Source organism: Lepisma saccharinum, chromosome 3, assembly GCF_977018435.1.
Source record: "Lepisma saccharinum chromosome 3, izLepSacc3.1, whole genome shotgun sequence".
Lineage (NCBI taxonomy): Eukaryota > Metazoa > Arthropoda > Insecta > Zygentoma > Lepismatidae > Lepisma > Lepisma saccharinum.
The window spans coordinates 106,449,527-106,474,407 of NC_139231.1; the positions used below are offsets into that span (position 1 = coordinate 106,449,527).

Below are 24,881 nucleotides of genomic sequence, written 5' to 3' on the forward strand. Positions count from 1 at the left end.
GTAATTGCCGAAACTGAGGCCTATTTTGAGGCTAAAGAGAAATCGTACTATAAAAATGGCATCGAAAAATTGTATGACCGCTATGATCGTTGTATCGCCCTCGAAGGCAACTATATTGAATAATAAAATCGAATTTTGTCAAAAAATATTTTTTACTATGTTAGCCTACGAACTTTTCAGCCCAACTGTTAGCTTAATAATCAAATAATAATAACAAACGCTTCCACTTGCAACATGGGGAGAAATTCATACTCTCTTGTACTTTTTTTCCCCAAGTAGCAGTGTCCATTCTGACGATATTGAAAGATCTGTACACCTGGTGTGAAACTGTCCCATATCACCTTAAGTTTATAACAGAAAAATGAATAATCAGTGAAATATTTTTAAAAATAACAATTAGAGAGAAATACCACACACTAAATCAGTAGCGTACGCAGGATTTCGTCAAGGGGGGGGTTATTTCTCAAACTTTCTCCAAATTCACATTACCTTTAATTTATTATACTTTAATTAAATAATAATAATCACAATTAATTAATAATATTTATAATTAATTAATTAGCTTAATTACTACTAATAATACTACTAATACCACTACTACTATTATGTAGTAGAGATCTACATAAATATACCATTTATGAAAACAATAGGAAGAAATTACTTTCTAATCATTCAATTTTTATCAAATCCTGGGAGCATTTTTTTGTTTTTGTTTTTGTTTTTTGTCTGGTGAACGAGGTGAGACATTTTAAGGGTTAAGAAAATCCATAAAACAAGAAAATATATTAAAATAAATTGAAATAATTAAAGTATGGAACTCATCCAAGAAGCTGCGGTGGTCTGGTCGGTAGAGCATCTGACAATCACGCGGGAGATCCAGAATCGATTCCCGAAATTGGTTGAAATTTTTCCGGCTTCTTCCCCGCATAAATGTCCCCGATAATTCACATCTGGATTGTCTCACTGTTCTTACCAACAAAACATTTTCCAATAGTTAAGCTTATTGTCGTTTGAATAATTGTCTAGTCAACAAGCTGAGACATTTTAAAGAGATACATTCAAACGTGCTGTGGTAAATAATACAATGGGAAGGCAGACTGGTGACTGTATTCGTGTCCGCCTAGCCTTTGTCTATACATTAGCCTCTAACAACGAACCAAGAACTTTCTTTAGTTAATTCTCATTGTTCACACAAAAAAAAAAATACATGTTCGTTGAACACTGGCGTACGTAGAGGCATGGCCGATGGTTAGAGGCACATACTTTTGGTAAATAAAAAAGCAAAATTTCAGTATAAAAACAGAGTCAATTTCGGGTTCAAAAGCTGTAAATGAAATGAAATTTTGCTGTTATAGCGGTGAAAAAGCGGTATATAAAATTACATTTTGGTTTTAAAAATGTGAATATAATCGCACTATTACACAAAATAAACATATCCCTTCTAATAGCACATTAAATCATTACCAGAATATTAAGTTTATTCCTGTATAGAGGAGTCTATTTTTGCTTTTCAAATATTTACAGCAAAACTAATCAATTTTCCGTGAATTGCATAACACACAGGATACTTCAGACTTCAGAAAGTGTCGCGTCTGTATATAAACGGTAAATTTCGTGTTTAACAGTCTATTTTGCATTTTGCAGTTCATTTCGCATCATTTCGTGACAAAACAGGGTAGGAAAATGCACCTCACACCTTTCAGAAACCTTTAAAATTAACATTGCAATGTGTTATTTCAAATTTCGTTTTCTTTTTGTCAAAAACGAAATATGCATGCCTCTACCGATGATGCTACAGCCCCTACCAAAATTTTGAGAAAATCAGAATTTTCAAATAAAAATCCGTTAAGAACTTTAAAAAATCAAAGGTATAATATTAAGGGGAGGCTGCTAACTTATTACGAAACCTCTTTTAAAGTGAGTCCCGATTACCATTTTTGTGTTTGAATACAATTTTAATAGACTGAAAAGCTCCAAAAATACGAAATATTTTATTATGCATCCTGCCCTCCAAAACGAAGCCATGTGTTATCCACATTTACTATTCCGGCCCCTCCCCCCCCCAAAAAAAAAACTGCGTACCCCAGAGTATTGAACATTGTTGCAACTGAAATACAAAACATTTTTTTTCTCTTTTAAGTCATAGTTACCCTCATATTTCACTTTCAAGAACTTGTGCTTATTTTAAAGGCATCACCCTGAAAGACGCGTGTGCTTGGAATGCTGTGCTTTTCTCCATGCTACATGGAAATAATAATTCAAATTATTATTATTATTATTATTATTATTAGTGGTAGTAGTAGTAGATGTAGTAATAGTAATAGTATTGTCCCAGATCTTTGACTGTGGTAAATTGGCCATTTAAAATTTTTTCCACAGCATTTTTCATAATATTTCACAAGCTCAAGGGGGGGGGGGGGTTTAAACCCCGTAACCCCCCCCCCTTGCATACGCCACTGCACTAAATACTTACAGTCCACATAATTAGGATGCTCCTTCAGAATATCCTTGTACAACTTCTCGGCTCTGTCAAACTGGCACAAAGCCTCACTAAGACGAGCAAGGTTGTAAGTGGTTGTCACAGCTATAGAATTATAATACTGAGGATCATGTTCTGCTTCATTTTTCGACCTACTCAGCGACTCTTCAAACATGTTTTTCGCTTCTTCATAATTTCCAAGCCTAGGCAACAAATAAAACAATGAGTGGCAGTACGAATACATTATGGAATATGATAAGAGAATCAGTGAAGTTAAGTGGGTTGCACAGAATATATGTTAGCTTTTATTGGCCATTCTTAGCAATGTAACAACACAAACAAATGGACTTCTCTCCCTCTCTTTAGGGCCTCCTGGCAGAGTGGTAGCGACGTCGCCTTGTAATCAAGGGGTCCCGGGTTGGATACCCGGTGGAGGCACATGGTGGTTCAGATACCACTTTAAACTGTCGGTCCAGTCACTATTAGCCTTACTGTGCATAAAGTGTACTTAAAACATCACCTCAATCAATCAATCAAAAGACATCTCTCTCTCTCTCTCTCTCTGCTGCATTCTAACAAACCAGTTTGTTGGAATGTAGGGAAGGCAATGACCTTGTGATCACCATACGATCACATGATCATATGAGATGGATCATGTGACAATTACAACAGTATACACCCCCCCAAGGATAATACTGACTGTGGGTTCAGGTGCTAGAGCCACATTAGCCTTCAAAAATGCAGCTCAGATTATGTGAAAGAGAGGTTGACATTTGAGTGCCATCATAAAAGGTCACTTCTTACACCACAGTCGAATAAAGTTAAAAAAAAATACTTATAAATTTCAGAACAGAATTTCAGTTGATGGTAACGTTCTACGAAATGCAACAAATTCTATTATGAGCAGCAGATTACTTAGAAAATATAAGTGTGATAATTAGCTATTGCTAGTTCTCTCATTTCTGAATTTTCCAGAACTTTGAAATATCAGTCATCACTTCTGCATGTGACCGAGAAAAATCACCAACTATACATGTCAAAATGCATGATTTGAAGTCCACCTTTGCAAAATATTGAAGAAGTTTCACCCAAGTATTGTTTAATTATTATTTATAATAGTTAAAGTAAAGTACAAACCTGTATTGTAAAGCACCAACATTGTTCAGGATTTCAGGAGGAATATCAGCTTGCACTGTGTCTTTCAGTATCTTGGTGGCTGTCCCGTAGGCCTGCAGAGCACCCTGCAGGTCACTCTGTTCCAGAATTTGAGCCAATTCAATCCACGCTTCAACATCATCAGGGAACTGTTCTGTTACCTGCAATACAATCAATACAAAAAATTAAATTGAGTTCAGGTAACGTTTAATTTAAGTAATTCAGTGATCATCACTTCCTTATAATCTTCATGTTACTACCTCATCAGGTTCAAATTACAATTCACTTTACTAAGGATATAGAGTTACATAACAGTTTGGCAGTTCATATAGTTCAAATCCAATCTGAACACACAATTACCACTTTGAACCAATACCAATGCAGATGCTCTTTTACTGATTCCCACCGATATCAATACCATACTTGAAAATTGTAGTTATTTCAAAGTAATTCAGGATAATTATAAATTTAAATATATAACATTTGCTTTAAAATAGGGATGGGCAGATCCTCATGAAGTACGGATATAAAATTTACCAATAACCGATATTCAGAGGCACATATTTTTGGTTAAGGAAAAAATGCAAAATTTTGGTACAAAAACAGAGTCACTTTTGGTTTCCAAAGTGGTAAATAAAATAAAATTTCGTTGTTATAGCAGTGAAAAAGTGGTATATAAAATGACATTTTGGTTTTAAAAATGTGAAAATAACCCAAAATTTAATTTAAAAACTGCACTTACTACACAAAATAAAAATCTCTTCTAATAGCACATTTATGTCCTTATCTCGCAGGATAATTCTGACTTCAGAAAGTGTCACATCGGGAAATAAACTCTAAATTTCGTATTGTATCTAAAGATATCTGTTTGGCAGTTACGCGGATATAGGTAATTTACTCTGATAAGCTTACTTTTCATTTTTCCGCGTAAATTTTTCTCGTGATCGCCACCCGTCTGGTAGCTTCATCAGGCATGTACACAGAAAAATGAAAAGTAAGCTTATCAGAGTAAATTATCAAAATTTCATGTTTAGGAGTCTATTTTGCATTATGCAATTCAATTCACATCATTTCGTGAGAAAACAGGGTAGGAAAATGCACCTCACACCTTTCAGAAACATAAATAATTAACATTACAATATGTTACTTCACATGCGATTTCGTTGCAAAAATTATGAATATAATGCATTCTGCATCCGCAAAAGTGCTCTGCAACGTTTCTGCATAGTCCAGGAGACAACCACACTTCAGAAAAAGTATCACCCAGTATCGTATCACCCAGTATCGGTGATAAAATCTCAACCGCTGTATAGATATTGGCTAAGCCGTGCACAGAATACACACATTCTTGGTTAGTTCTTACAACATAAAAAGCAGTAAAAATCTTGAAGTTTTCTAGAAGGCATCTAATATACAACTCTTCGTTTCCTCACACCTAATTATTATATCTTTTTATCACTGTGAATGGGAGTAAGGCCCCTCACACACAAAAAAAACCTGGAGGGACAAATTGCTTTATTTTTTAATATTATAGTGATAGAACCAGTGCTCAAAGTGGAGGGACAGAATGTAGGGGTATGACGTATTGGTCATAGGCCCTTAAATGTTGGTTTAATTGCTCGCTCTTGAATGTGAGCATGTTAGTAAATGCCTCGCTTAAAGTACACGTAGCGGTGAAGGTTGATTTTATGCACATTCGGTTTTGTCGTCAATAACCAAAGGTTAAAGTATTATTTGAAAGGTTTGATCTGGTATAACAATGAAAGTTATTTTTCAAAATTTAACACAGGCTTGAGTATTCAATTGTTGTGGTTCAAAGTCTCATTTAAAATTTCTGAAAAATAGGACTAAAAATCTCTATTTGTTGTACGAATATCAAGCTGTGCTGTTTTTTCTCATTTCATGCACTGTGGCCTGCGGAACGGGGAGAAAAGTGAAAAAATGAGTTTGGCGTAAGTTTATCAAAATTTAATCCCATGTTTCCTGCTTTCTTTTTTATGGTGCTGAGTAATTAATCTCGTCATTGTTATACCTAACGTGACGACAGATCCTTAGCACACATTGGAGTGTAAATGAATAATCAATTCGTCCAATTTCGGAGAAAAAGGTGCTACACGAGTCGCGGAAGGTCGGTGAGTCGGGAGAGAGAGGGTTCCGCATACGGAAAACAATGGTTTTCGTGTGAATCTAAAAAAGCCTGCAAAAAATCTCAAAATTTCAAAGGTTTACAGTGAGTCTCACATGGAAAAAGATATGTCAGCCGAAGCATAGTTAACGCCTGTCAGAATGGAATGGGGCATATATCACATCTAGCGAGTTTCTAGCTAGTAGGAAAAAAAGAGTTGATCGCGACGTAACTGGATGCAGCAGGTATGGCTGCGCAAGGTAAAATGTAAATTTACCCTTGTGACCGAAACAAGCTACATGGGAGTAGTTTCCAGTGAAAGTGAGAACACACAACGCTCTGGCTCTGTTATATATATATTAGGGATGGGACCAATTAATCGGTATCAGCCGATATAGGCATATCGGTAAAATTACCGATTATTTTACCAATCCGATATATCGATAAATATCTGATAGTTTAGTGGAAAATTCTGCCATTTTTGTTGTAATTTTTATGGATAATCTCCATGCCCTACTTTTTAAAAAAGTAAAGGTCTAAATATGCAATTTCTCTTGCACTGCAGTCACTTTGAAACACATTTTTTAAGGAGGTCAATGAACCTTTCAGGTTCTTCCAGGACCATTTCTAATTTTATATGGGATCAGTAGAATATCAGTTATCGGTATCGACCAAAATTTCATATCCTCCCATCCCTAATATATTTGCATGAGAGAATGTAACGTTTTCGCATCTTAATTGATCAGTGTGGAATTAATATGTTGCATAAATTAACATACATCTTGAGTGCAAGTGCACTCAACATGATGCAAATGGAGATCACCTGATTATCTCTTGAGTACATTTCAGTCGACCTGGTGGTCACGTCGCAAATTGTTGTCGTGACATTCTCTTTGAAGGTTGATGGTTGAATTGAAATATAATACATGTCTTATTATGTGGTATCGAGCATACCAGGTGTTCAGACTTTGATGTAATGAAGTGAATTGTCAAATAACTATTTCTGACGTGGCCGGATGAAGTAATCGCGGCACATATCAATATAGAAATTTCAAAATGTTCACGTATTGAATACAGGCCAGAAGAGGCTGTATTGTAAAGAACTTTGTTATTTGTAATTCACAAAAAAGGCTGTTTATTAACAATCAATTTATTTGGGTCATATGTACACTATTACATACCTATGTTAGTAAAAGTGAGAAAAGATTAAGAATTAAGTCGACTTGTACCGGTCTTTCAAGGTTGTGTCATATTTTCTTGTTTTCACTTGTAATAAAAACCGTAAATATTACAACTCTATATTCTTCACTTTGACACCTTATTTGTATATAAAGTTGTTCTGTATTGACTTGCATAATCATCTTTTCTATTTTTCAGCAGATGGCTAGCCGAGTGTATGCTTGGAAGTGAGGTATCTTTGGGTAATGCCTGGGGAAGGGATCATGAGATATGTTACTCTGCATCAGTAGGAGTGTTGAATTCCTCTCCTCACCCCATGCATTTCGGTTTGACAAGTGAAGAAAAATAAAAGAGGGTGTTGAAATTATTTTAAGTACAAGTAACATCACATATATTTTCTGTATATAGGATAGGTGATTGTCAATGTAAACTCATATCTGGTTACCTATTACTGCGATAGAGGGTGTCCTGAAAATTGTTGGCAGATTCTTGGTCTTGGATTGTGATTCCACCGATTGCAGGTTCCTTCCATGTGTAGCTGAAATTCTCAGCTGCAATCATTGATGTCTTAATCAATAATCAGTACAGGGTGTATGCAAAATACAGGGTTTGCACTTAATTTTGTTTAAATGTAATTTTCTTGAATACAGTAATTTCGGTTAAATCTTTGGCTTTAATGATGAAGATTGGATAAGTCGTCTACATTATGAAACTCCAAACGGCGCATCTCTCGTTGGCGGATGGTGATCGCACGAATTCCAGTTTCAATGGTTGTTTTTAAGAAAAGTTGGGTTTGAGGTTTGAGATCTGGGTTTTCAGGCGACATGAGGGTTAGGCACCTCGCTTCAGATAGCGGACCATCATTAAAGGGGATGCCACCTCCCAAATAGCATTATTTGCGTAAACACCCCCAACTACTGAGCTGTCTAAATGTTGTTCCATACTAGCATCCCCCCACTTGAACACGCATCCTCCCTACTAGGATTTTCCATTTTGAGCACTGCATAGAGCAACAGTGATTGTTTTTTGTAGATTAAACAAATAACCATCCAACAACTCATTAGTGCACTCGGTAGTGATGATTAAATGGGTAGAGTACTCGAAGTGATAGCACACACACGGCACACCCTGAAGGGCAGCTTCAGCCACACTGGCTGTCTATTGGTAGACATATAGATTTTGTTAAAACAACTTATGTCATTATCAGCTACTAACCTAAAGTTGAAATTTTTCAGAATGCCATTGCTTTATTCACCGTACACCACAAGCTAAAAAAATTCCTTCCAATGCTTCTACAATACTAACCTTCCGCAAGTGGTTCTTGGCAATATCCCTCTTCTCTTGGCTGCTAGAGTTGGCATACAAGGATCCCAAAATCTTCATTGTCTCATAATTTCCTGGCTGGGCTTTCAAAACTTTTACAAAGCACTGAGCTGCCTGAAACAACACAAAAATTTCAAAAATTAACTGGCTACTCTTAAGATAAACAATATATAATTCAGCTTGAATTGGTAAGTTATTATTATTATTAAAAAAAAAACACATTTAAAGCCAAAACCAAAATTAACAGCATTTCTGACCAATTCTCACTACAGGGATAACTGATCTTTGTTCAGAATATTCATAAATGTTAATAATACACATGCACACATGAATAAAAAAAAGGAAAGAAGCCAGAAGGACAGATAAATAAAAATGTAAAAAACAGTAACCAGTAAACGCACACAATGAAAATTTCTATATTTAGCAGTCTGGCTGCATGTTCACCAGAGAAAAAAAAAGATGCTAGATGATGGGAGGAGACGTTGGAGATGTCTGGCTATACTGTAGTAAGATGGCAACTTTTGTTCACCAGAGAAACAAAAGTTATCATCTTACTACAGTGGAGCCAGACATCTCCAACGTCTCCTCCCATCATCTAGCATCTTTTTTTTTCTCTGGTGAACATGCAGCCAGACTGCTAAATATAGAAATTTTCATTGAATTACGAACTGCACTTTTTAACGGCCAAAAATTTTATTTCTGGCATTAAAATAATGATTTTAACAAATTAAAATCAAAGCTTGATTCCTACTGTATCACAGATACTCACATTCTCTGCATCTCCTCTGTATATGTGCATCTGACCAAGACCGAAGTGCGGAAGCACAAAACTTGGGGGAGCGTACTGGGTTGCTTGGTAGTAATACTGAAATGCCTGATCGTAGTCTCCCTGTGAAGTAAATAATAAATGGAAAATTTGTAACAATCAGAACATCACTTGTAAATAACAAAAAATGGAAAAAAATATTAATTCTAATTTAAGCACAGTGAAACCCCAAATTTACGTTCCCCAGTTTCATATTTTCCCACAATTATACATTCAAAATTCATGGTCCCAATAGAACAAAATGCTATAAAATTTTCCAGCATTTTAAGTATTTTCAGCTTGGTCCCCTGAAAAATGTACAATTGAGGTTCCACTGAATTAATTTCAACTCCTATAGACCATTGTATATTTTTGCAAATTTTGAAAACAACCATGATAAATATTAGATTGCAACTTTATTAGATTAAACCAATCTTTCATACTTTCTACTTTGGTTATTTTATGTTCCTTTTCTACTTCTTCAGTTAATCTCAACAATGAGAATGAACAATGTAATGGATCTCTGGACAGACACAATAGATCCATGTTTTACTCCATCCTTGTAATGCTTTACCCTGACCACTCTACCATGAAGACTGCATATTACATAAATTTTAAAAAAACTCCATGGTGCAACAGCCCTTAGAAGATTAGGGCCTGGCAACAGCTTTTTTTCTTTTCCTCAACGGATGACTTGTGGTCAACCCATGAAGAAGCACTGATGCTGTGTTCTGGCTTTTCGAGATCACAGCTTCCAACTTCTTCTTTTAAATGACTCCCTAGTTGTACACAACACTGAAATTCTGGAGGTCTAACTGGGAAGCAAACCTGGCACGGCTCACACCAATGATGTGAGTTTTAACCATTTGGCTATGTGGGAACCCTATTACATAAATTTACTTGAAATCTTTACTGCTAAGTAACATTGCTAGATTAATGCATGTGATAATCCAAATGTTAAACAGAGGGTAATTCATTAGATAAATTCATTCATAATAATAATAATGCATGCCATAACAAACAGGCCGTGAGGGTCACCGCTTATGTACCAACTGCCAGCCTCACTCCAACCAGTCACAGGTGATGTGTGGTCAACACAAAGAAACCAAGTCATTCTTGAAGGTATTCTATGACCAAGTTACGCTACTCATTCGTAGCTCCCAATTTCCATGCGATGATGGGTGGCCACCGGTTCCATACACAGGCCGAAATGTCAGGAGAAAACTTGTTACACTTTTCCCGGGAGACTTGAACTTGCATGCGTTCCATAGCCCAAAGCTTGCACCTTACACTGCATGGCCACAGTGCAAGACTAGATAAATTCATTTATAATATAATTTTGGCATCAAATTAATAAAAATTATACATTTGGCAAGTCTGGGCACCAGAAAGATAACAGTTAGGGATGTACCGAAGCCGATTACAGATGTGTGAAATCGGCAGAAATTGACATATCGGTATCGGAATCGGCAAAAATCCGATATTTAAACCGGTACAGATTATACTAGGGTTTTACCTTCTAACAAGTTTTATATTCTAGTTTTGTAAGATTTATTGAAAATTTGGTAATGATTTGTCATCATTGTAGAGTTTTTGTAATAAAATTATTGCAAACTCTCATTCAGAGGATCAACCTAACTATACTGAGAAAATACTTGGGCATACCTGATGCATCAGTATTCAGTATTGCTGAACAGATTTGCGATAAGAGAAGAAGTAGGTTACTTCCTGAAGTGCTCCCAAATCTCCTATTTCTGAAGTTGAATCTGGCAGAACAGGTATTCATTTTGCATTTCAAAGAACTGCTTGAGTACGAATGTTAAATCTCTAGGTTCACATAACCTTTTGTAGATGCAAATTTACATTCACATCTCTTGAGAATATATATGTATATTCATATGATATGCAATAGAAATGTACATAGAAAAATTATTTTTGTCATGCAGAAAATAACATCCCATTTCTGTTTAATAATCCCATTTCTGTTTAATAATCTTATGTATCGGAATCGGTTCCAAAAATTATCGGTGAGTACATCGGCATCAGTAAATTTTCAGCTTCGTCACATCCCTAACAGTAATTAATTACATTTGAACCATACTATTAGTTGGTTTTGCTGGTGGGGAACATTCCAAATTTTAAAAGGTAAAGTCAGGGGCTGAATTGAAGATAGGATACCCTAGCTTTGAAACTTCTTCAGAAGTCATCCGATTGTTCATGAGAGATATTTTCTTCAAATCTAAATAGCTACAATCATGTACAATATTGAACATATCCCATTGCAATAAGTGTATCTTTAATCAAACTAAAAATACATGTCTGATGAAGCAAGTGTGCATTTTCCTGAAACGTCACAACAAAATAGGTGCTTTTATGCTTGTAACAGCCATAACCTACAAGAGAAATAATAAAGAAAACAGATCCATAATTCTTTACAAAAACATACCTGGACATGGAAAGCTCTAGCCAGCATGTAACAACTCTCTGCTCTCATGGCTTCATTTTCGGTGTTATGGAATGCGTGTAGGGCCAAATGCTGCACTTTATGATAATCCTGTAAAAACAGTACATTATTTCACAATTTCCAAGCTGGTTGAAAGCTCTTAACAGTGTCAATATTATTTTGTACTTCTCTTCAGTTTTTAATTCTGATACATCTTGTGAATATAATTAATGGACAAACAAACATTATTCAAATTTCCTAAATGACATTTAAATTGCAATTTTTGGTTCAATGGAAGAAAAATGAGAAAAGCAAACCAAGTTACATATTGTACTGAATTGTAACCAAGATAGTAGGTTACTGATAAAGACAACAATGTCCTAAATCTGTCTTCTACTAAACTTTCTTCTTGACTATTGACAAACCTACATGAAGAAACAATTCAAACCAATTTAGGATATTTGGTGCTAAGAATACTATTTTCTTTATTTTACTTCTGTTCTAATTTTTATTGCTTTCAGTGGTGACCAGTTTGACTTTGTTTGAAGAGGAATTTATGATTTGAGTCAATCACATGTTCACAAAATTTTAGTTAGTAAATAGTATGAAACAAGGGGTACTATTCCTCTTCACATGTATAATAAAACTTATATATTATCTCATAAAAAATGTAAAAAATATTTTTTTTAGTAAAAGTGTACATTTAATTAATCGAGCATATAACATAAAATATACATTAAAAAAGACCATCCTATTTGAAGCTATTTTCCAATTCAGCATAAAACTACTTACTTTCTTGAAGAAGAAATGATTAGCCAGGTGGTTGAGCACCATTGGGTTTGTTGAGTCAATGGTGTAGGCCATGGACAGCATCTGCACTCCTGTACGAATTGCATCTGGCTGCTGTTGGTTGAGCTTCAAAATTGCTATACCAACCAAAGCTCCCACACAGTGTGGGTCCAACTGCAGCGCTCTTTCAAAAGCCAACCTACAACAAACCAAATACAGTCACCTAAATTACTTTCATACACAGGGTTATCACTGTATACATCACCAACAAACTTTCACTGTGCAAAGAGGACATACAGGTGAACAACTTCCGTAGTAATATTTTTCTATTTTTGTACCCTTGAAAGACAAATTTTTATCCTGAATCTATGCATTCATGCAGCACAGATTAATAACTGCCACTAACACTTTACCTTTCGGAAAATGTCAAAACTCTTTAGTCTGCAATGAACAGGCAAATGCATTCGAGTAAATGTAGACAAAACTAACGAATTATATATTTTATTACTAGAGCCTGGAAGTTCAGGCATTTATTTTCGTTAAAATAGGCAGGCAAAAAGGCATTTATAATGTGGTAAATAGGCACTAAAAATGAAAAAAAAAAATAAACCGAAAAAAGGCACATATAGAAGTCGCTTACTTTTATCTATAATTTCTGGCAAAATGTTAAAATCTAAATTGGGAAGAGCATTTCAATTTTCTCCGTCTTGATTGCACATAACTACAAGGTGCTTTTTCAGTTCTAAACATTCATTGATAGTCGTTTGTCAGAGAGAATGTTTTTCATAATAGAAAATGATATTTCGACTTCAACAGAAGTTATTGGAGCATACATATAACAAGCTAATGTAGCTGGACTCATTTTGGTGACAGCATTTTCACCTTTTAGAATATCACAAATTGTTTTCAATTGTTTCAAGTCCTCATTTGCACTCACTACCCGTTTGCACTTTTCCGCAACAGCTGACCCCTTTTCTCCTGGCACTTCCATCATCTGCTGCATAGATTCCTCGAAGATTTTCATGGATGCTATAATTGTAATTGTCTCTGGCAATGCACCATAATGTGCAAAAGTAAACTTGAATAGCACAGGAGTTTTTTCACTTCACGAATTGAAGCCGCTTCATTTTCTGGAAGAGCATCGATCACCTCACTGATTTTTTGAAGGTTGTTAGCATAATATATAGCTGCTGATATCCAGGTTCCCTATCTCGTCAAGACTGGTTGCTGAGGTAAACTAAGCTCAATCGCAACTTCCTGAAATTTTCGGGTTCGAGAGGGAGATTTCAGAAATATTTTCATTGTGTTCGAAATCAACCTGTCCACTTCAGCAGTCAATCATGCACAAGAAATGTTAACCGAAAGGCAATATCCTGACTCAGCATGAAATACTTTTTTCTCACACTTTTCTCCTTCAGCAATGTTGAAACATGCGTGAGTTCAATATTACTTAAATAAGGCGAAAATTAAACGGAAGAAAAATAAATGCCAACAACGTTTTTTGGGAGAAAAATAATTTATATACACATTCTTTTTTAAAAAAATGTCAAATTTCAATGAAAAAGGCAAAAAAAGGCATTATAATTAAAAATAGGCAGTGGGGTCCAAAATAGGCAAAATGAAAAGGCTTCCAAAACATTCGAAACAACATAAGAAATGTGTATCCGGAAAAATTTTATCAATATATGCAGTAGATAAAAAGAGGCATTTTGCCAAACTTCCGGGCTCTATTTATTACAATAGAATGAAATGGGATAAGCAATTCATGGGTAATTTTGTTTTGAGTTTGTTTCTTAAGTCCACATTATCCACACAAAAGATAATCAGGACTGGACCTAGAGCTTAAAGTTGAATCCAAACCACTATGTACCTCCACTGCATATTGAAACCTGGAACACCTGGATAAAAGGGCAAGGACGTTACCACTAAGTCATTATAACAATATCAAATGTTGCCATTATGTTAATCAGTGTGGTATTTAAGAAATTTCCAGTGGGGGGAAATTCTACTGACTGTCTAGGGACAGCATGAGATAATGACTTTATGCCATATAACATCCCCCGCCTGGATAAAATCTATCGGGGTTAGGTAAGGGGAACAGCCACAGGCTGAACCTCGCCCTTTAATAAAAGAAAATTTGAATCAAGCAGAGGGGGGGACACACATCCCCCTACAAATACCTCCCTGATGTTAATGGCTTAAAGAGTTACAACTTTCTGGACTACAAATATTGCCCCTTTTAACGCCACAGTTAAATTTTCTACGCTCAAATAGGATAAATGTGGCTACTGTTCGATTAAAAGTTAAGGATACTTGAGTTTGGACTTGTTTTATGTAGGTCTATTGGTTAATTGTAATTGGAGTCCAAAATCAAGTATGCATAATATTTAATCCAGCTAGATCTACAGTTTTAAGTGGAATCCAATCAACTGCAATGTGCCTCCAGTGGAGATTAAACTCAAACCACCTTGATTTAAAAATGACCACTTTCATAAAATTCCTTGGCTTCAAGTTCCCCATTAACGCTGTCTCCTTGTAATGAAAGGGTCCAGGGTTCAATACCAGGTGGAGGCACATTGCACACAGTGGCAAAGAATCCTAAGAGGCCCAGAGGCCGAGCCTACCCTAATATATTTGTCTATTACGGATTATTTTATTACTTATAATTTCATTAAATGACGCTTAATAAATGAAAACTGAAATTCTAGGTCTTCAGATAATTACTGCAAGTTTGCAACCCTGCCTGGAACCGTATCTGCGCATTCAGCGAGGCCCGCCTGAGAGTGCCTCAGCTGGTCCCATAACAACCTATGTGATTCGTGCGGGAAAACATAATTTCAGGAGCACTATCACCTGTAACGTAAACTGAGAGGCCGGCCTCTTTTTTCTCTCTCACTCTCTCTCTCTCTGACTTCCGAAGAGTGCTGATCATGTACGAGCGCGTGACGAAGCAGGCAGTGGACGCACAGAGCTTGTTGAAGCAGTGTTTCCATGGAAGATTCAGAACTGTGCGGAGCACACCCAGCTGCTAACACGTCGTGAAAACGTGTTGCTAACACCTTTAAACCTGGCCTCCTAACCTATCAACGTAGGCATAATTAGAATTCTAACTGCAAATAATGCATGTAAGTTGGTTACCAGTAGGGATGTGCCGAAGCCGATTACAGATGTATGAAAATCGGCCGAAATGGACATATCGGCATCGGTATGGGCATAGGCAAAAATCCGATATTTAAACCGGTACAGATTATACTAGAGTTTTTACCTTATAATAAGTTTTATATTTTAGTTTTGTAAGGTTTATTGAAAATTAGGTTCTGATTCTTGGTCATTGTAGAGTTTTTGTAATAAAATTATTGGAAATTCTCATTCAGAGGGTCAACCTACCTCAAAATCAGAAATAAAACAGTACATTGCTGAACCAACTAGTCCACGTGAAGAGGATCTGCTGTTGTATTGGAAATTCAGAAATGAGTATTCAATCCTGAAGCAAGTGCTGAGAAAACACTTGGGCATACCTGCTGCATCAGTATTCAATGGAGTGTTCGGTGTTGCTGAACAGATTTGCGATAAGAGAAAAAGTAGGTTACTTCCAGAAATGCTTCCAAAGCTCGTGTTTCTGAAGTTGAATCTGGCAGCACTAAATTTCCAACATTAAGAACAGTAATTCATTTTGCATTTCAAAGAACTGCTTGTATACTAATGTTAAATCTCTTGAGAATCTATGTTCTTCTTTAAAGTTCTCATAACCACTTTTTGTAGATGCAAATATACATAGCAAATTTATTTTTGTCATGCTGAAAATAATATTCCATTTCTGTTTAATAATTTTATGTATCGGAATCGGTTAAATATCGGCATCGGTTCTAAAAATTATCAGTGAATACATCGGCATCGGTAAATTTTCAGCTTCATCACATCCCTAGTTACCAGTATTAAGTTCGGTGCTTTCAGTTTTTTTGAGAAACCGCTTTTCGCAAAGTGTTAGCTGCTGGATGTGCCCCACACTAATCTCGATTCAGAGAGGGAAAGCATTTTATTTCTTTTGAGGAAAGGAATATTGAGACGAAATTTCCATTCATGATTAGTGACATAACTGAAAAAGCGCTACTTTTAAAAGGGGGCAAAGTACAGTGTAAACGTATTGAGAAAATCCATTTTACTGAAATTTTCTGGTCTGGACACAGAAAGGTGTCCGTGTTCTCATTTAGCATTTCATCATTTTCTAAATCGCATTATAATTTTTAAAAAAAAGTCGCATGTTGAAGAAGAATTATATGCATACAAGAGTTAAAAAGAAATAATTGAATGATGGACTTAGTTTATTTCACTTGGCTTTCTGCCATTTTTGTCTAATTGGGAATATGAGGATGAGCGATGATATGATGACATTGACGAAGGGACACTCACAAAGAACACCTATGCCCAGGCGGGGATTTGTACTTGAGGCCCTTTTCGTAGCATGCTGTTATAACCAATCAGCCACGGAGGTCGGCATTAAAAAGAAATAAATACTAAGTGACGGTCAAGTGAGCCATTTCTTTAATGCGAGAAACATTTACAATACTGTTATTGAAGTAGCAAATAATTTTTAGAAGCAGCTGTAATATAACAAATGTAAGAGGGCTAAGGCCTGACAGAATGACTTTTTCATTGGGTGACACGTGGTCAGAACATCGAGTCTATAGAGGCCAGCATAGTCTGCCTTTTACCTACCCACTGCCCGCTTGCACGCGATAACAGGTTTACCTGCTCGCCTGCCCACGGCAACGAGTCGACTTGCGTCTCTACCCGGGTTCTTGGTCTTCAAGGCACTCTGCGCTTACAAGGCACCTGGGCATTCAACAAGACCCGGGCACCTGCAAAACCTGCTGGAAGGAAACAGCCCTCCGGCAGCGTGTCGCTCCAGGTGTTTCATCACCACGTGGACGGCTGCAGCCAGTGTTGCCTACTTACGTAGCTACTAAATCCTACGAAGTCCTAGGAGGAGCTTCTTCTCCAAGGAGAATTTATATACTTAGCGATTTCAGTTCAGCGTAAGCAGTTTTTATCTTATTGCCAGGAAATGCACGCAATATTACAGCTTCATTTATCTAAATGAATGATAGAGCAAACAAAAATCTCCTCACTGAAAACTAATTGTTTTTCATTGCATGGTGCCTTAACCAGGCACGCAGTGGCGCAACCAGAGGGGGCAGGGTGCATTGCTCACAACCTTGGACGGAAATTGTCTAGCGGAGGGGTCAGGGTGGGGGTCAAACATTAAAGTACAAGTCTCATCAAGTTCAATGCCGTAGCAAAGGGGTAGCGGGAGTCGGCCCTGAGCGCCGAACGATCTAAGTGAGAAAAGTTTTAAAACAGAGAATGCTATGGCGGCCCGTGATATTATTTGCTATTAATGTTGGTTTGTTACGAGTTGGATGAATTAATTATGTAATACGTCGCTCCATGTGAAAAGAAAATATTGTAGATGGAAATTTTACATGCCATATGCATGTACATTCGGAATGCATTTATCATGCACTTTCTTTCTTTCAAAAATAGTTTGTGTGCTTGTTTTCCATTATTAGCTAATGTGAAATTGACGTGTTGAAAAAAAATATTTCTAATCCTCTGTTTCAACACAAATGCGTGAGAACCGACTTCTACCCCCTTTTTGCGTGATTTATGAGGATAATAATGCCTTTCATGCTACTTTATTACTATTATTGTGATTGTTGTTGTTGTTACGTTTATCCAAGTATCTGACCTTCGAGACAGAAGCGCCTTTTTTCTTAGATATCTAATCGAGACAAGATTAAAGTAGAATCTGAACCAATGCCTCCAGGGATAATCGAACCTTCTACTTCTTGATTATAAGGCGAGAGCCTTAATCACTACATCATCCTTTACAATCCCTATCCCGACTTTTTCGAACAGCAGTAGACGAGATTCAGGCAATGTGTTTTTAGGGGCTATATTCTAACATACGAGGGTCACTATTTATATTTTGAGCCTTGGCAACACTGATTGAAGTTAGGCGCGATTTGACGTTTGCACGGAATCGTCTGGCATTATTGACCATAACGTACTTCAAATGTTTTGTCAATAGCTTCATTTGTGTTGTTTATGTTGCCTTGGAGATTGTGCGACAACAATAAAATGGAATTAACTCGTGAACATTTTTGTGCGATGATTTTTTACGATTTTCGACTTGGATTATCAAGACAAGAGTGCATCGATCAACTTACTTCCACATTTGGCGATGAAGCCCCATCCTTTGACACTGTGAAACGCTGGTATACCAAATTTAATCGTGGCCGCCATTCGCTCACCGATGAGATTCGCGAAGGTCGTCCAAAATCAGTTGTTGTTCAAGAAAACATTGATGCTGTGCAAAACCTAATAATGCAAGATCGTCATGTGACATACTGTGAGATTGAGGCAACCATAGGCATTAGTTACACCAGCATATATAAAATATTACATGATCATTTAGCTGTGAGAAAGGTATCTTCTCGTTGGATCCCACACAATTTGACAAAAACTCAAAAAGACGCTCGCGTCAATTGGTGCAAACAAATGCTCAATAAATACAATCGTGGTGCTTCAAAAGACGTATATAAGATTGTAACAGGTGACAAATCATGGATATATGTATATGAGCCGGAACGTAAACAGCAGTCGACTGTATGGGTGTTTCAAGATGAACACAATCCAACAAAAGTTGTTTGCGCTCGAAGCACATCGAAACAAATGGTCGCCTGTTTTTTCGGGAAAACTGGTCATGTGGCAACTGTGCCTTTAGAGGAACGTAGAACGGTCAACTCTGAATGGTACACAACAATTTGTTTGCCAGAGGTCTTCGGTCAAATACGGAAAACAAACAAACGCCGTGGATCATTCTTCATCAAGACAATGCCAGCTGTCACACATCTCGTCTAACAACCGACTTTATGAACAGTCAAAAAATCGAATTGATGGGTCATCCGCCGTACAGTCCTGATTTGGCACCCAATGACTTCTTCTTGTTCCCGAATGTCAAGAATAAATTGCGTGGACAACGATTTTAATCGGCGCAAGACGCCGTTGATGCGTTCAAAAACCATATTATGGAAGTGTCTCAAGAAGATTGGAAAAACTGCTTTGACAAATGGTTAGAACAAATGTAAAAGTGTATTGACCATAAAGGAGGATACTTCGAAAAACAATAAAGCAGTTTTCAATGCCAAATTCCTGTTTTTTCATTGTTAGGCTCAAAATATAAATAGTGACCCTCGTACTACTATAAAAAAAAATAATTCACAGCTCCCTCCCCCCACCCCCAATCCTTGCTCCATCCTGTGCCTACCCTTCCAGAGACAGCATGCTTCGCCACTGATTGCACAGCGATCCGGATCTCACTTGAAACTGTAGATTCTGTCCCGATTACTCTATATGTGCATAAACTGAACTTAAAATAAAAATTCAATCATTCAGGTGTGCCAGGTCATTTGGAGCCCTGAACTTACCTCCACTCAGAATCAAACCAGGATTCATTGATTACAAACTGAAGTGTTGGACACTACAATATCGGGGAGAACAGGGAACCAAGATACATTTTTACTGCCGTAGAAAAATAAGTTCTTACCGTGCCTTCTCTTGGTTACCGAGCTTCATAAAGCAATGTCCCATTCCCAGTCGCACAGCTGCTGGGCAGTTGGGGTTTGTTCTCAAAGCTTTCTTGTAAAAAGCCAAGGCTCCCCTGTAATCCTTCTTATTGAAGACAATGCATGCTTTTCCTAGCAGTGATGGGATGTTGTTAGGTGACTGATTAAGTACGAAATCAAACTGTGCATCTGCCTGGTCCATCTTATCACCTTCCAACAAACAGAAATATGCTCTTCCCAGTAAATGATTCTAAAAAAAAAAGAGCAACAGCATCAGGACCACAATATTCCACCAATCCGATAAAAATGGCAAATGGTCCTAAAGACCCTGAATGATTCATTCACTTTCTTAATACATGTTACCACCTGCGTTCAAAATTAGCAGCTGCAGTTGCAACTATTGTTTATGTCTGGCAATTAAATTAATGTAACAAGTATAAACATAATAAAAATTTTACATGTTACTTGATATTATTTAGGGACAGATTAATTATTAGTCTAAGAGTATTGGCCTATAATTACAGATAATTTTACTGATCCCATATGATTATAAATATCTTATTATTTAGTGCAATATTCTGCCATTTCGTTACAATTTTATGGATATAAATATATAATCATTATTAACTATTTTTTTAAAGTAAATATTTAAATATGCAGCATACTTTGCATTACAGTCACCTGGTAACACATTTATTAAGGAGGTGAATGAGGCATTCATGTTCTTCAAGGACCATTTTGAATTCTATATCAGTACCTTATCTGTACCATCCCTCATATTTTTTTTTAATAAAGGTGCTTGAAAAATTCAATATTTTTTCGGGCTGAGCTAATATCACTTTGAATCAGTGTTACAGATTCCCACGATACCTACACTTGATATTGTAAGAATTAAAGTATTTCAAAATGTTTATAAATTTTATTACAGAAGTATTATTCTAATAGTACTAATTTCACAAAAAAACACCACAAATCCCTTTCTCTCCATGTTCTTGCAAAAATTATGCATTGTTTCTAGGTTAATTAGACTATGCAAAATTGTTTTTCCAGACTATATGAGATACCCAGAAAAACTGTTAACCAATATCAGTAATTAAAGTCAGTGACCAGTATTGGCAGATGCTGACACATAAGTATGGGTATCCCTGATTGATTGATTGGGTTTATTTTAATTCGCATTTCTGCCACTTTTGGCTAATCGCGAAGATGAGGATGAAGAAAGATATGATGAAATTGATGAAAGGACACTCGCAAAGAACACCCATGCTCAAGCTTGGATTCGAACCCAGGAACCCCCCACATCGTAGCACACTGTGTTAACCACTACGCAACAGAAATCAGCAGCATGGGTATCATCTCAGCCCTAGTATTGTTACTAATTACATTCAATATCAATATACTGGAATAAAGTTTTAACTTACTACCACATTTCTCAGTCCCTAAAACAAATTACATTCAATAAATAAGTGAAATATGAAACTGCAAGCCTCAAACTAGGTACCTGGTCATACATGATGATCTTGTCAGCTGTTGTATACAAGAGGGTGGCCTTTGTGAAAAGATCTCGTTTCTTGTCTTTATTTTTCTCCCTGTTGGCCTGTTGCACATAGTAGGCAGCCAGAATGTCCAGAGCCCGCATCTGATCCTTCTCAAAGTCTCTGTAATTTAGATTGGCATCTGATCTGGAAGCTTCCAGCAACTTGACAAAGTCTTCAACTTTACCCTGCTTGTAATACTCCACCTGAAAAACATATACATAAAACTTGCACCACATAGATATTTTAACAAGAAAACCAGCCAACATTTAGTTTCAGTGAGATTCGAGGTGTAGCAAAACTTACAGATAAAGGGAGCATTACCAATGGATATAACAATAAGTACTCAGTAATAGCATGAAGATAAGATGATGCTCATAAAGGAGTAACAAAATGCATTAAAAACCACAAATTGCACACACAAACAAACAAAAAAATTCTGACTTTACTGATCCATTTTTTTAAAAAATAATGACCATATTCCACCCCTGCAAAAGAAGAGGGTGTCACAGAAAACCAGCTGCTGTTGGTGCCAAACTTTGCCCCACACCTGTTGAAAGGGTCAATGGTCACTGTATGTTATTACTTTTCCCCCTTACTGATGCTGTGTTGCTCAAAATAGAATTTATGTGCAATAAGGTAAGTGTGTTTCTTATGGCATTATTGTTTGTAGTGCTTTTTAACCCTTAGACCCCGAGGCTTTTTTCAAGGTATTTGCACTAACGCTGAGCGTGTTTTCAGCAGGAAATTTTAAACTCTGCATGCTTCTAAATGAAATTTTATTTTTCCGGAACTAAGAATGTTGGAGGTACAAATGATACCTAGTTTTGTTCAGTATACTTTGGGCTATAATCCTGAGGGGGAAAAAATATTTTCTGTAATCAGTTAGAACAAAAAAGGGAAAGTAACTCTTTTTCTACACAAAATTTCAAATTCATCGGAGCCCACGCAGGCTACCCAAGGACGTGAATCTCCAAAAGGTACCTGCATAATGCCTGGTATGATTGCCATTGATGTGAAAAAATTTACACACTTATTGCTAATACTTTCGGAAATTTTTCTTTTTAATGCACTAACGCAGTGTGTGTTTGCAGTGGGAAATTTGAAATTCTGCATGCTTCTAAATGAGAATTTATATTTCCGGTACTAAGAACGTTAGAGGTACAAATGATACCTCATTTTGTTCAGTATACTTTGGGCTATAATCCTGATGGGAAAAAAAAAATCCGTAATCAGTTAGAAGTAGAAAAAAGGGAAAGTAACTATTTTTTTACACAAAACTTTAAATTCATCGGACCCCCCACGCAGGCTATGCCAGGAAGTTAATTTCCAAAAGGTACCTGCATAATGGTCACCAGGAATGTTGGAATGTCGTACTTCTATTGCCAAAAGTGTGTTTTGAAATGCCAAAACTAAGAAAGGAGCAATGTTTTCGAAACCAATGAAAATAAATAAATAAAAAAATAAAAAACATTTTTTTCGAACATTGACTTCCCCTCCAAATAGTAACAATGAAATTTACTAATTGTTAATTACATAACTCTAGACTAATGCAGCACTCAATACATGCATCTCTGATCATTATCCAAGTTACAGTATGTTAAAAAAGTAACACACTACGAGAAAAAGTTGCTTGTGACACGAGTGTCACGGCTCATCCTTAAAAGGTTAAGGTTCTTTGCCTTTAGATGTGAGAGAGAGATAGCAGCGAATGTGCAAAGGCAAAACAGAAAAATGTGTCTGTATGTAAAGAATGTAAATAAAATCACCTAAACCCTAACTACAGTTCAGTCATACTTACAGCCAAAGTAACCCAAATATGAAGTTGAGCATTTTCCTGGCGAAGAATTCCAAGCACTTCTTCTCCATCTGGTAGTTGATCAAAATATAGTTCAATTACCTGAAAAAATATCAAATATTATTAATTCAAAATACATATTTGTTCATATCTCTCAAGGTTTTGGTAGCATCCGGGTGGGTAACTGAGAAATAATGGAAGTGACTGGTTAGTACTTGGGTGTCTTTTCTCAGCATAGAAAGCTACCTTACTGTAGAGGCAAGGTTTCTATCTCATTTATACTTGTGATATCAATCAATGTTTCTTGATACCCTTCACCCTCTGTAGAAAGTGAAATATTCTGCACAGTTGATGAAGATTATGTTGTTTATCAACATTTTCAGTTGTTTTTAACTCGCCGAAATGCGTTAATATGCAGTAAAGTACATCTGTTACTTTACAGTAGAACACCTCAAGGCTTTTTGCAACTGAATATAGCACCCAAGAATTGAATTGCTGTTTTAAGTCCACTTTATGCACAGAATGGGTAATCGGGACTGGACCTACAGTTTAAAGTGGGATCCGAACCACTGTGTGCCTCCACCGGGACCCTAATATAGCACCCAAGAAGACATTCCACAACAGCAGCTATAATTTTACTTTGTTAGGTTAGGAGCTGTTACCTAATTCCGACTTATGTGTAAAAGTGGCAAAAGCTGTCTCTTAGATGGCAGGTTTTTACTTACACAGGCCATATTTTGGGATCAAAATATTGTGTTTTCCGCATGATGGGACCAATTTTATATTACATAAAACATCGAAATCTGCCAATCAAAAAATTTTTCAACATAATTCTTGAGGGGGTACAATGGGTGAACGGCCCCATGTTTCTTCTTGTATTAACAAGAACTTATCCAAACATTAGTTTTTCTTGCACTGACCAAACTACTCGATATTTCAACACATTTTTTTTTCATTCAAGTCATAACACACTTTCTTTTTTCTAAATTGTGGGTCCTGCTTCTTAATGTAATTACTTCAGCAGACAGTGGACCTATGGAAGAAAACAATTCTGGTGAACAAAGCAGCACAACCCATACAATTTTAAAAACAGTGTTTTTGCAATAAAACTCATTTCGGTACTTGTTTACTATCCTTCGGACACATTTATTTATTTTTACAGAAGAAACTACTTACCGTAATAAGTTGCTGTAGCATTGTCGAACATCGGGAAGGTGTTTTGTATGATGTGGGAATGTTTCATAGCTGAAATTCATGTTGTTTGTTGAAAATTAATTCTCCGACGGAGAATAGCTAGCCCCATGAACCATTGGCACGTGGATAGGTTAGTTCTGTTAGGTTAGGAAACATAGTTAAAATTTGGTGTTGTGTTAGTATCAGGATCTAGAAATTGGAAATAATTGCGAACCATTGGCGCTAGCCCCACGAACCATTGGTGCGTGGTTAGGTTAGTTTGTCTCAGGCAAGCGAAAAGGCCTATCAGAAAGACTTACTGGTAATGTGAAAAATTGCAATTAATTTCATCAAAACAACGTTGATACACCTTCAGGAATGTTCCGCGAAGCAGATACGTAAGTATGAATGTCAAAAATTGACGAAACGAAAAAATTAGAGGTGTCCGA

General features: G+C 36.5%; 1 protein-coding gene across 1 annotated transcript in view; it reads right to left on the minus strand.

Moving 5' to 3' along the window:
- The window catches only part of Ctr9 (RNA polymerase-associated protein Ctr9), a 65,359-nt gene that overhangs the window by 38,375 nt on the left and 2,103 nt on the right, over nt 1-24,881 (minus strand). Inside the window, exons 2-10 of the mRNA XM_083119093.1 lie at nt 23,263-23,361; nt 21,428-21,667; nt 19,908-20,176; nt 12,302-12,497; nt 11,513-11,620; nt 9,031-9,150; nt 8,244-8,375; nt 3,617-3,795; nt 2,474-2,682 (exon numbers count right to left, since the gene is read on the minus strand). Coding sequence (XP_082975219.1) covers nt 2,474-2,682; nt 3,617-3,795; nt 8,244-8,375; nt 9,031-9,150; nt 11,513-11,620; nt 12,302-12,497; nt 19,908-20,176; nt 21,428-21,667; nt 23,263-23,361 — 1,552 coding nt within the window. The remainder of the gene's footprint in view (nt 1-2,473; nt 2,683-3,616; nt 3,796-8,243; nt 8,376-9,030; nt 9,151-11,512; nt 11,621-12,301; nt 12,498-19,907; nt 20,177-21,427; nt 21,668-23,262; nt 23,362-24,881) is intronic.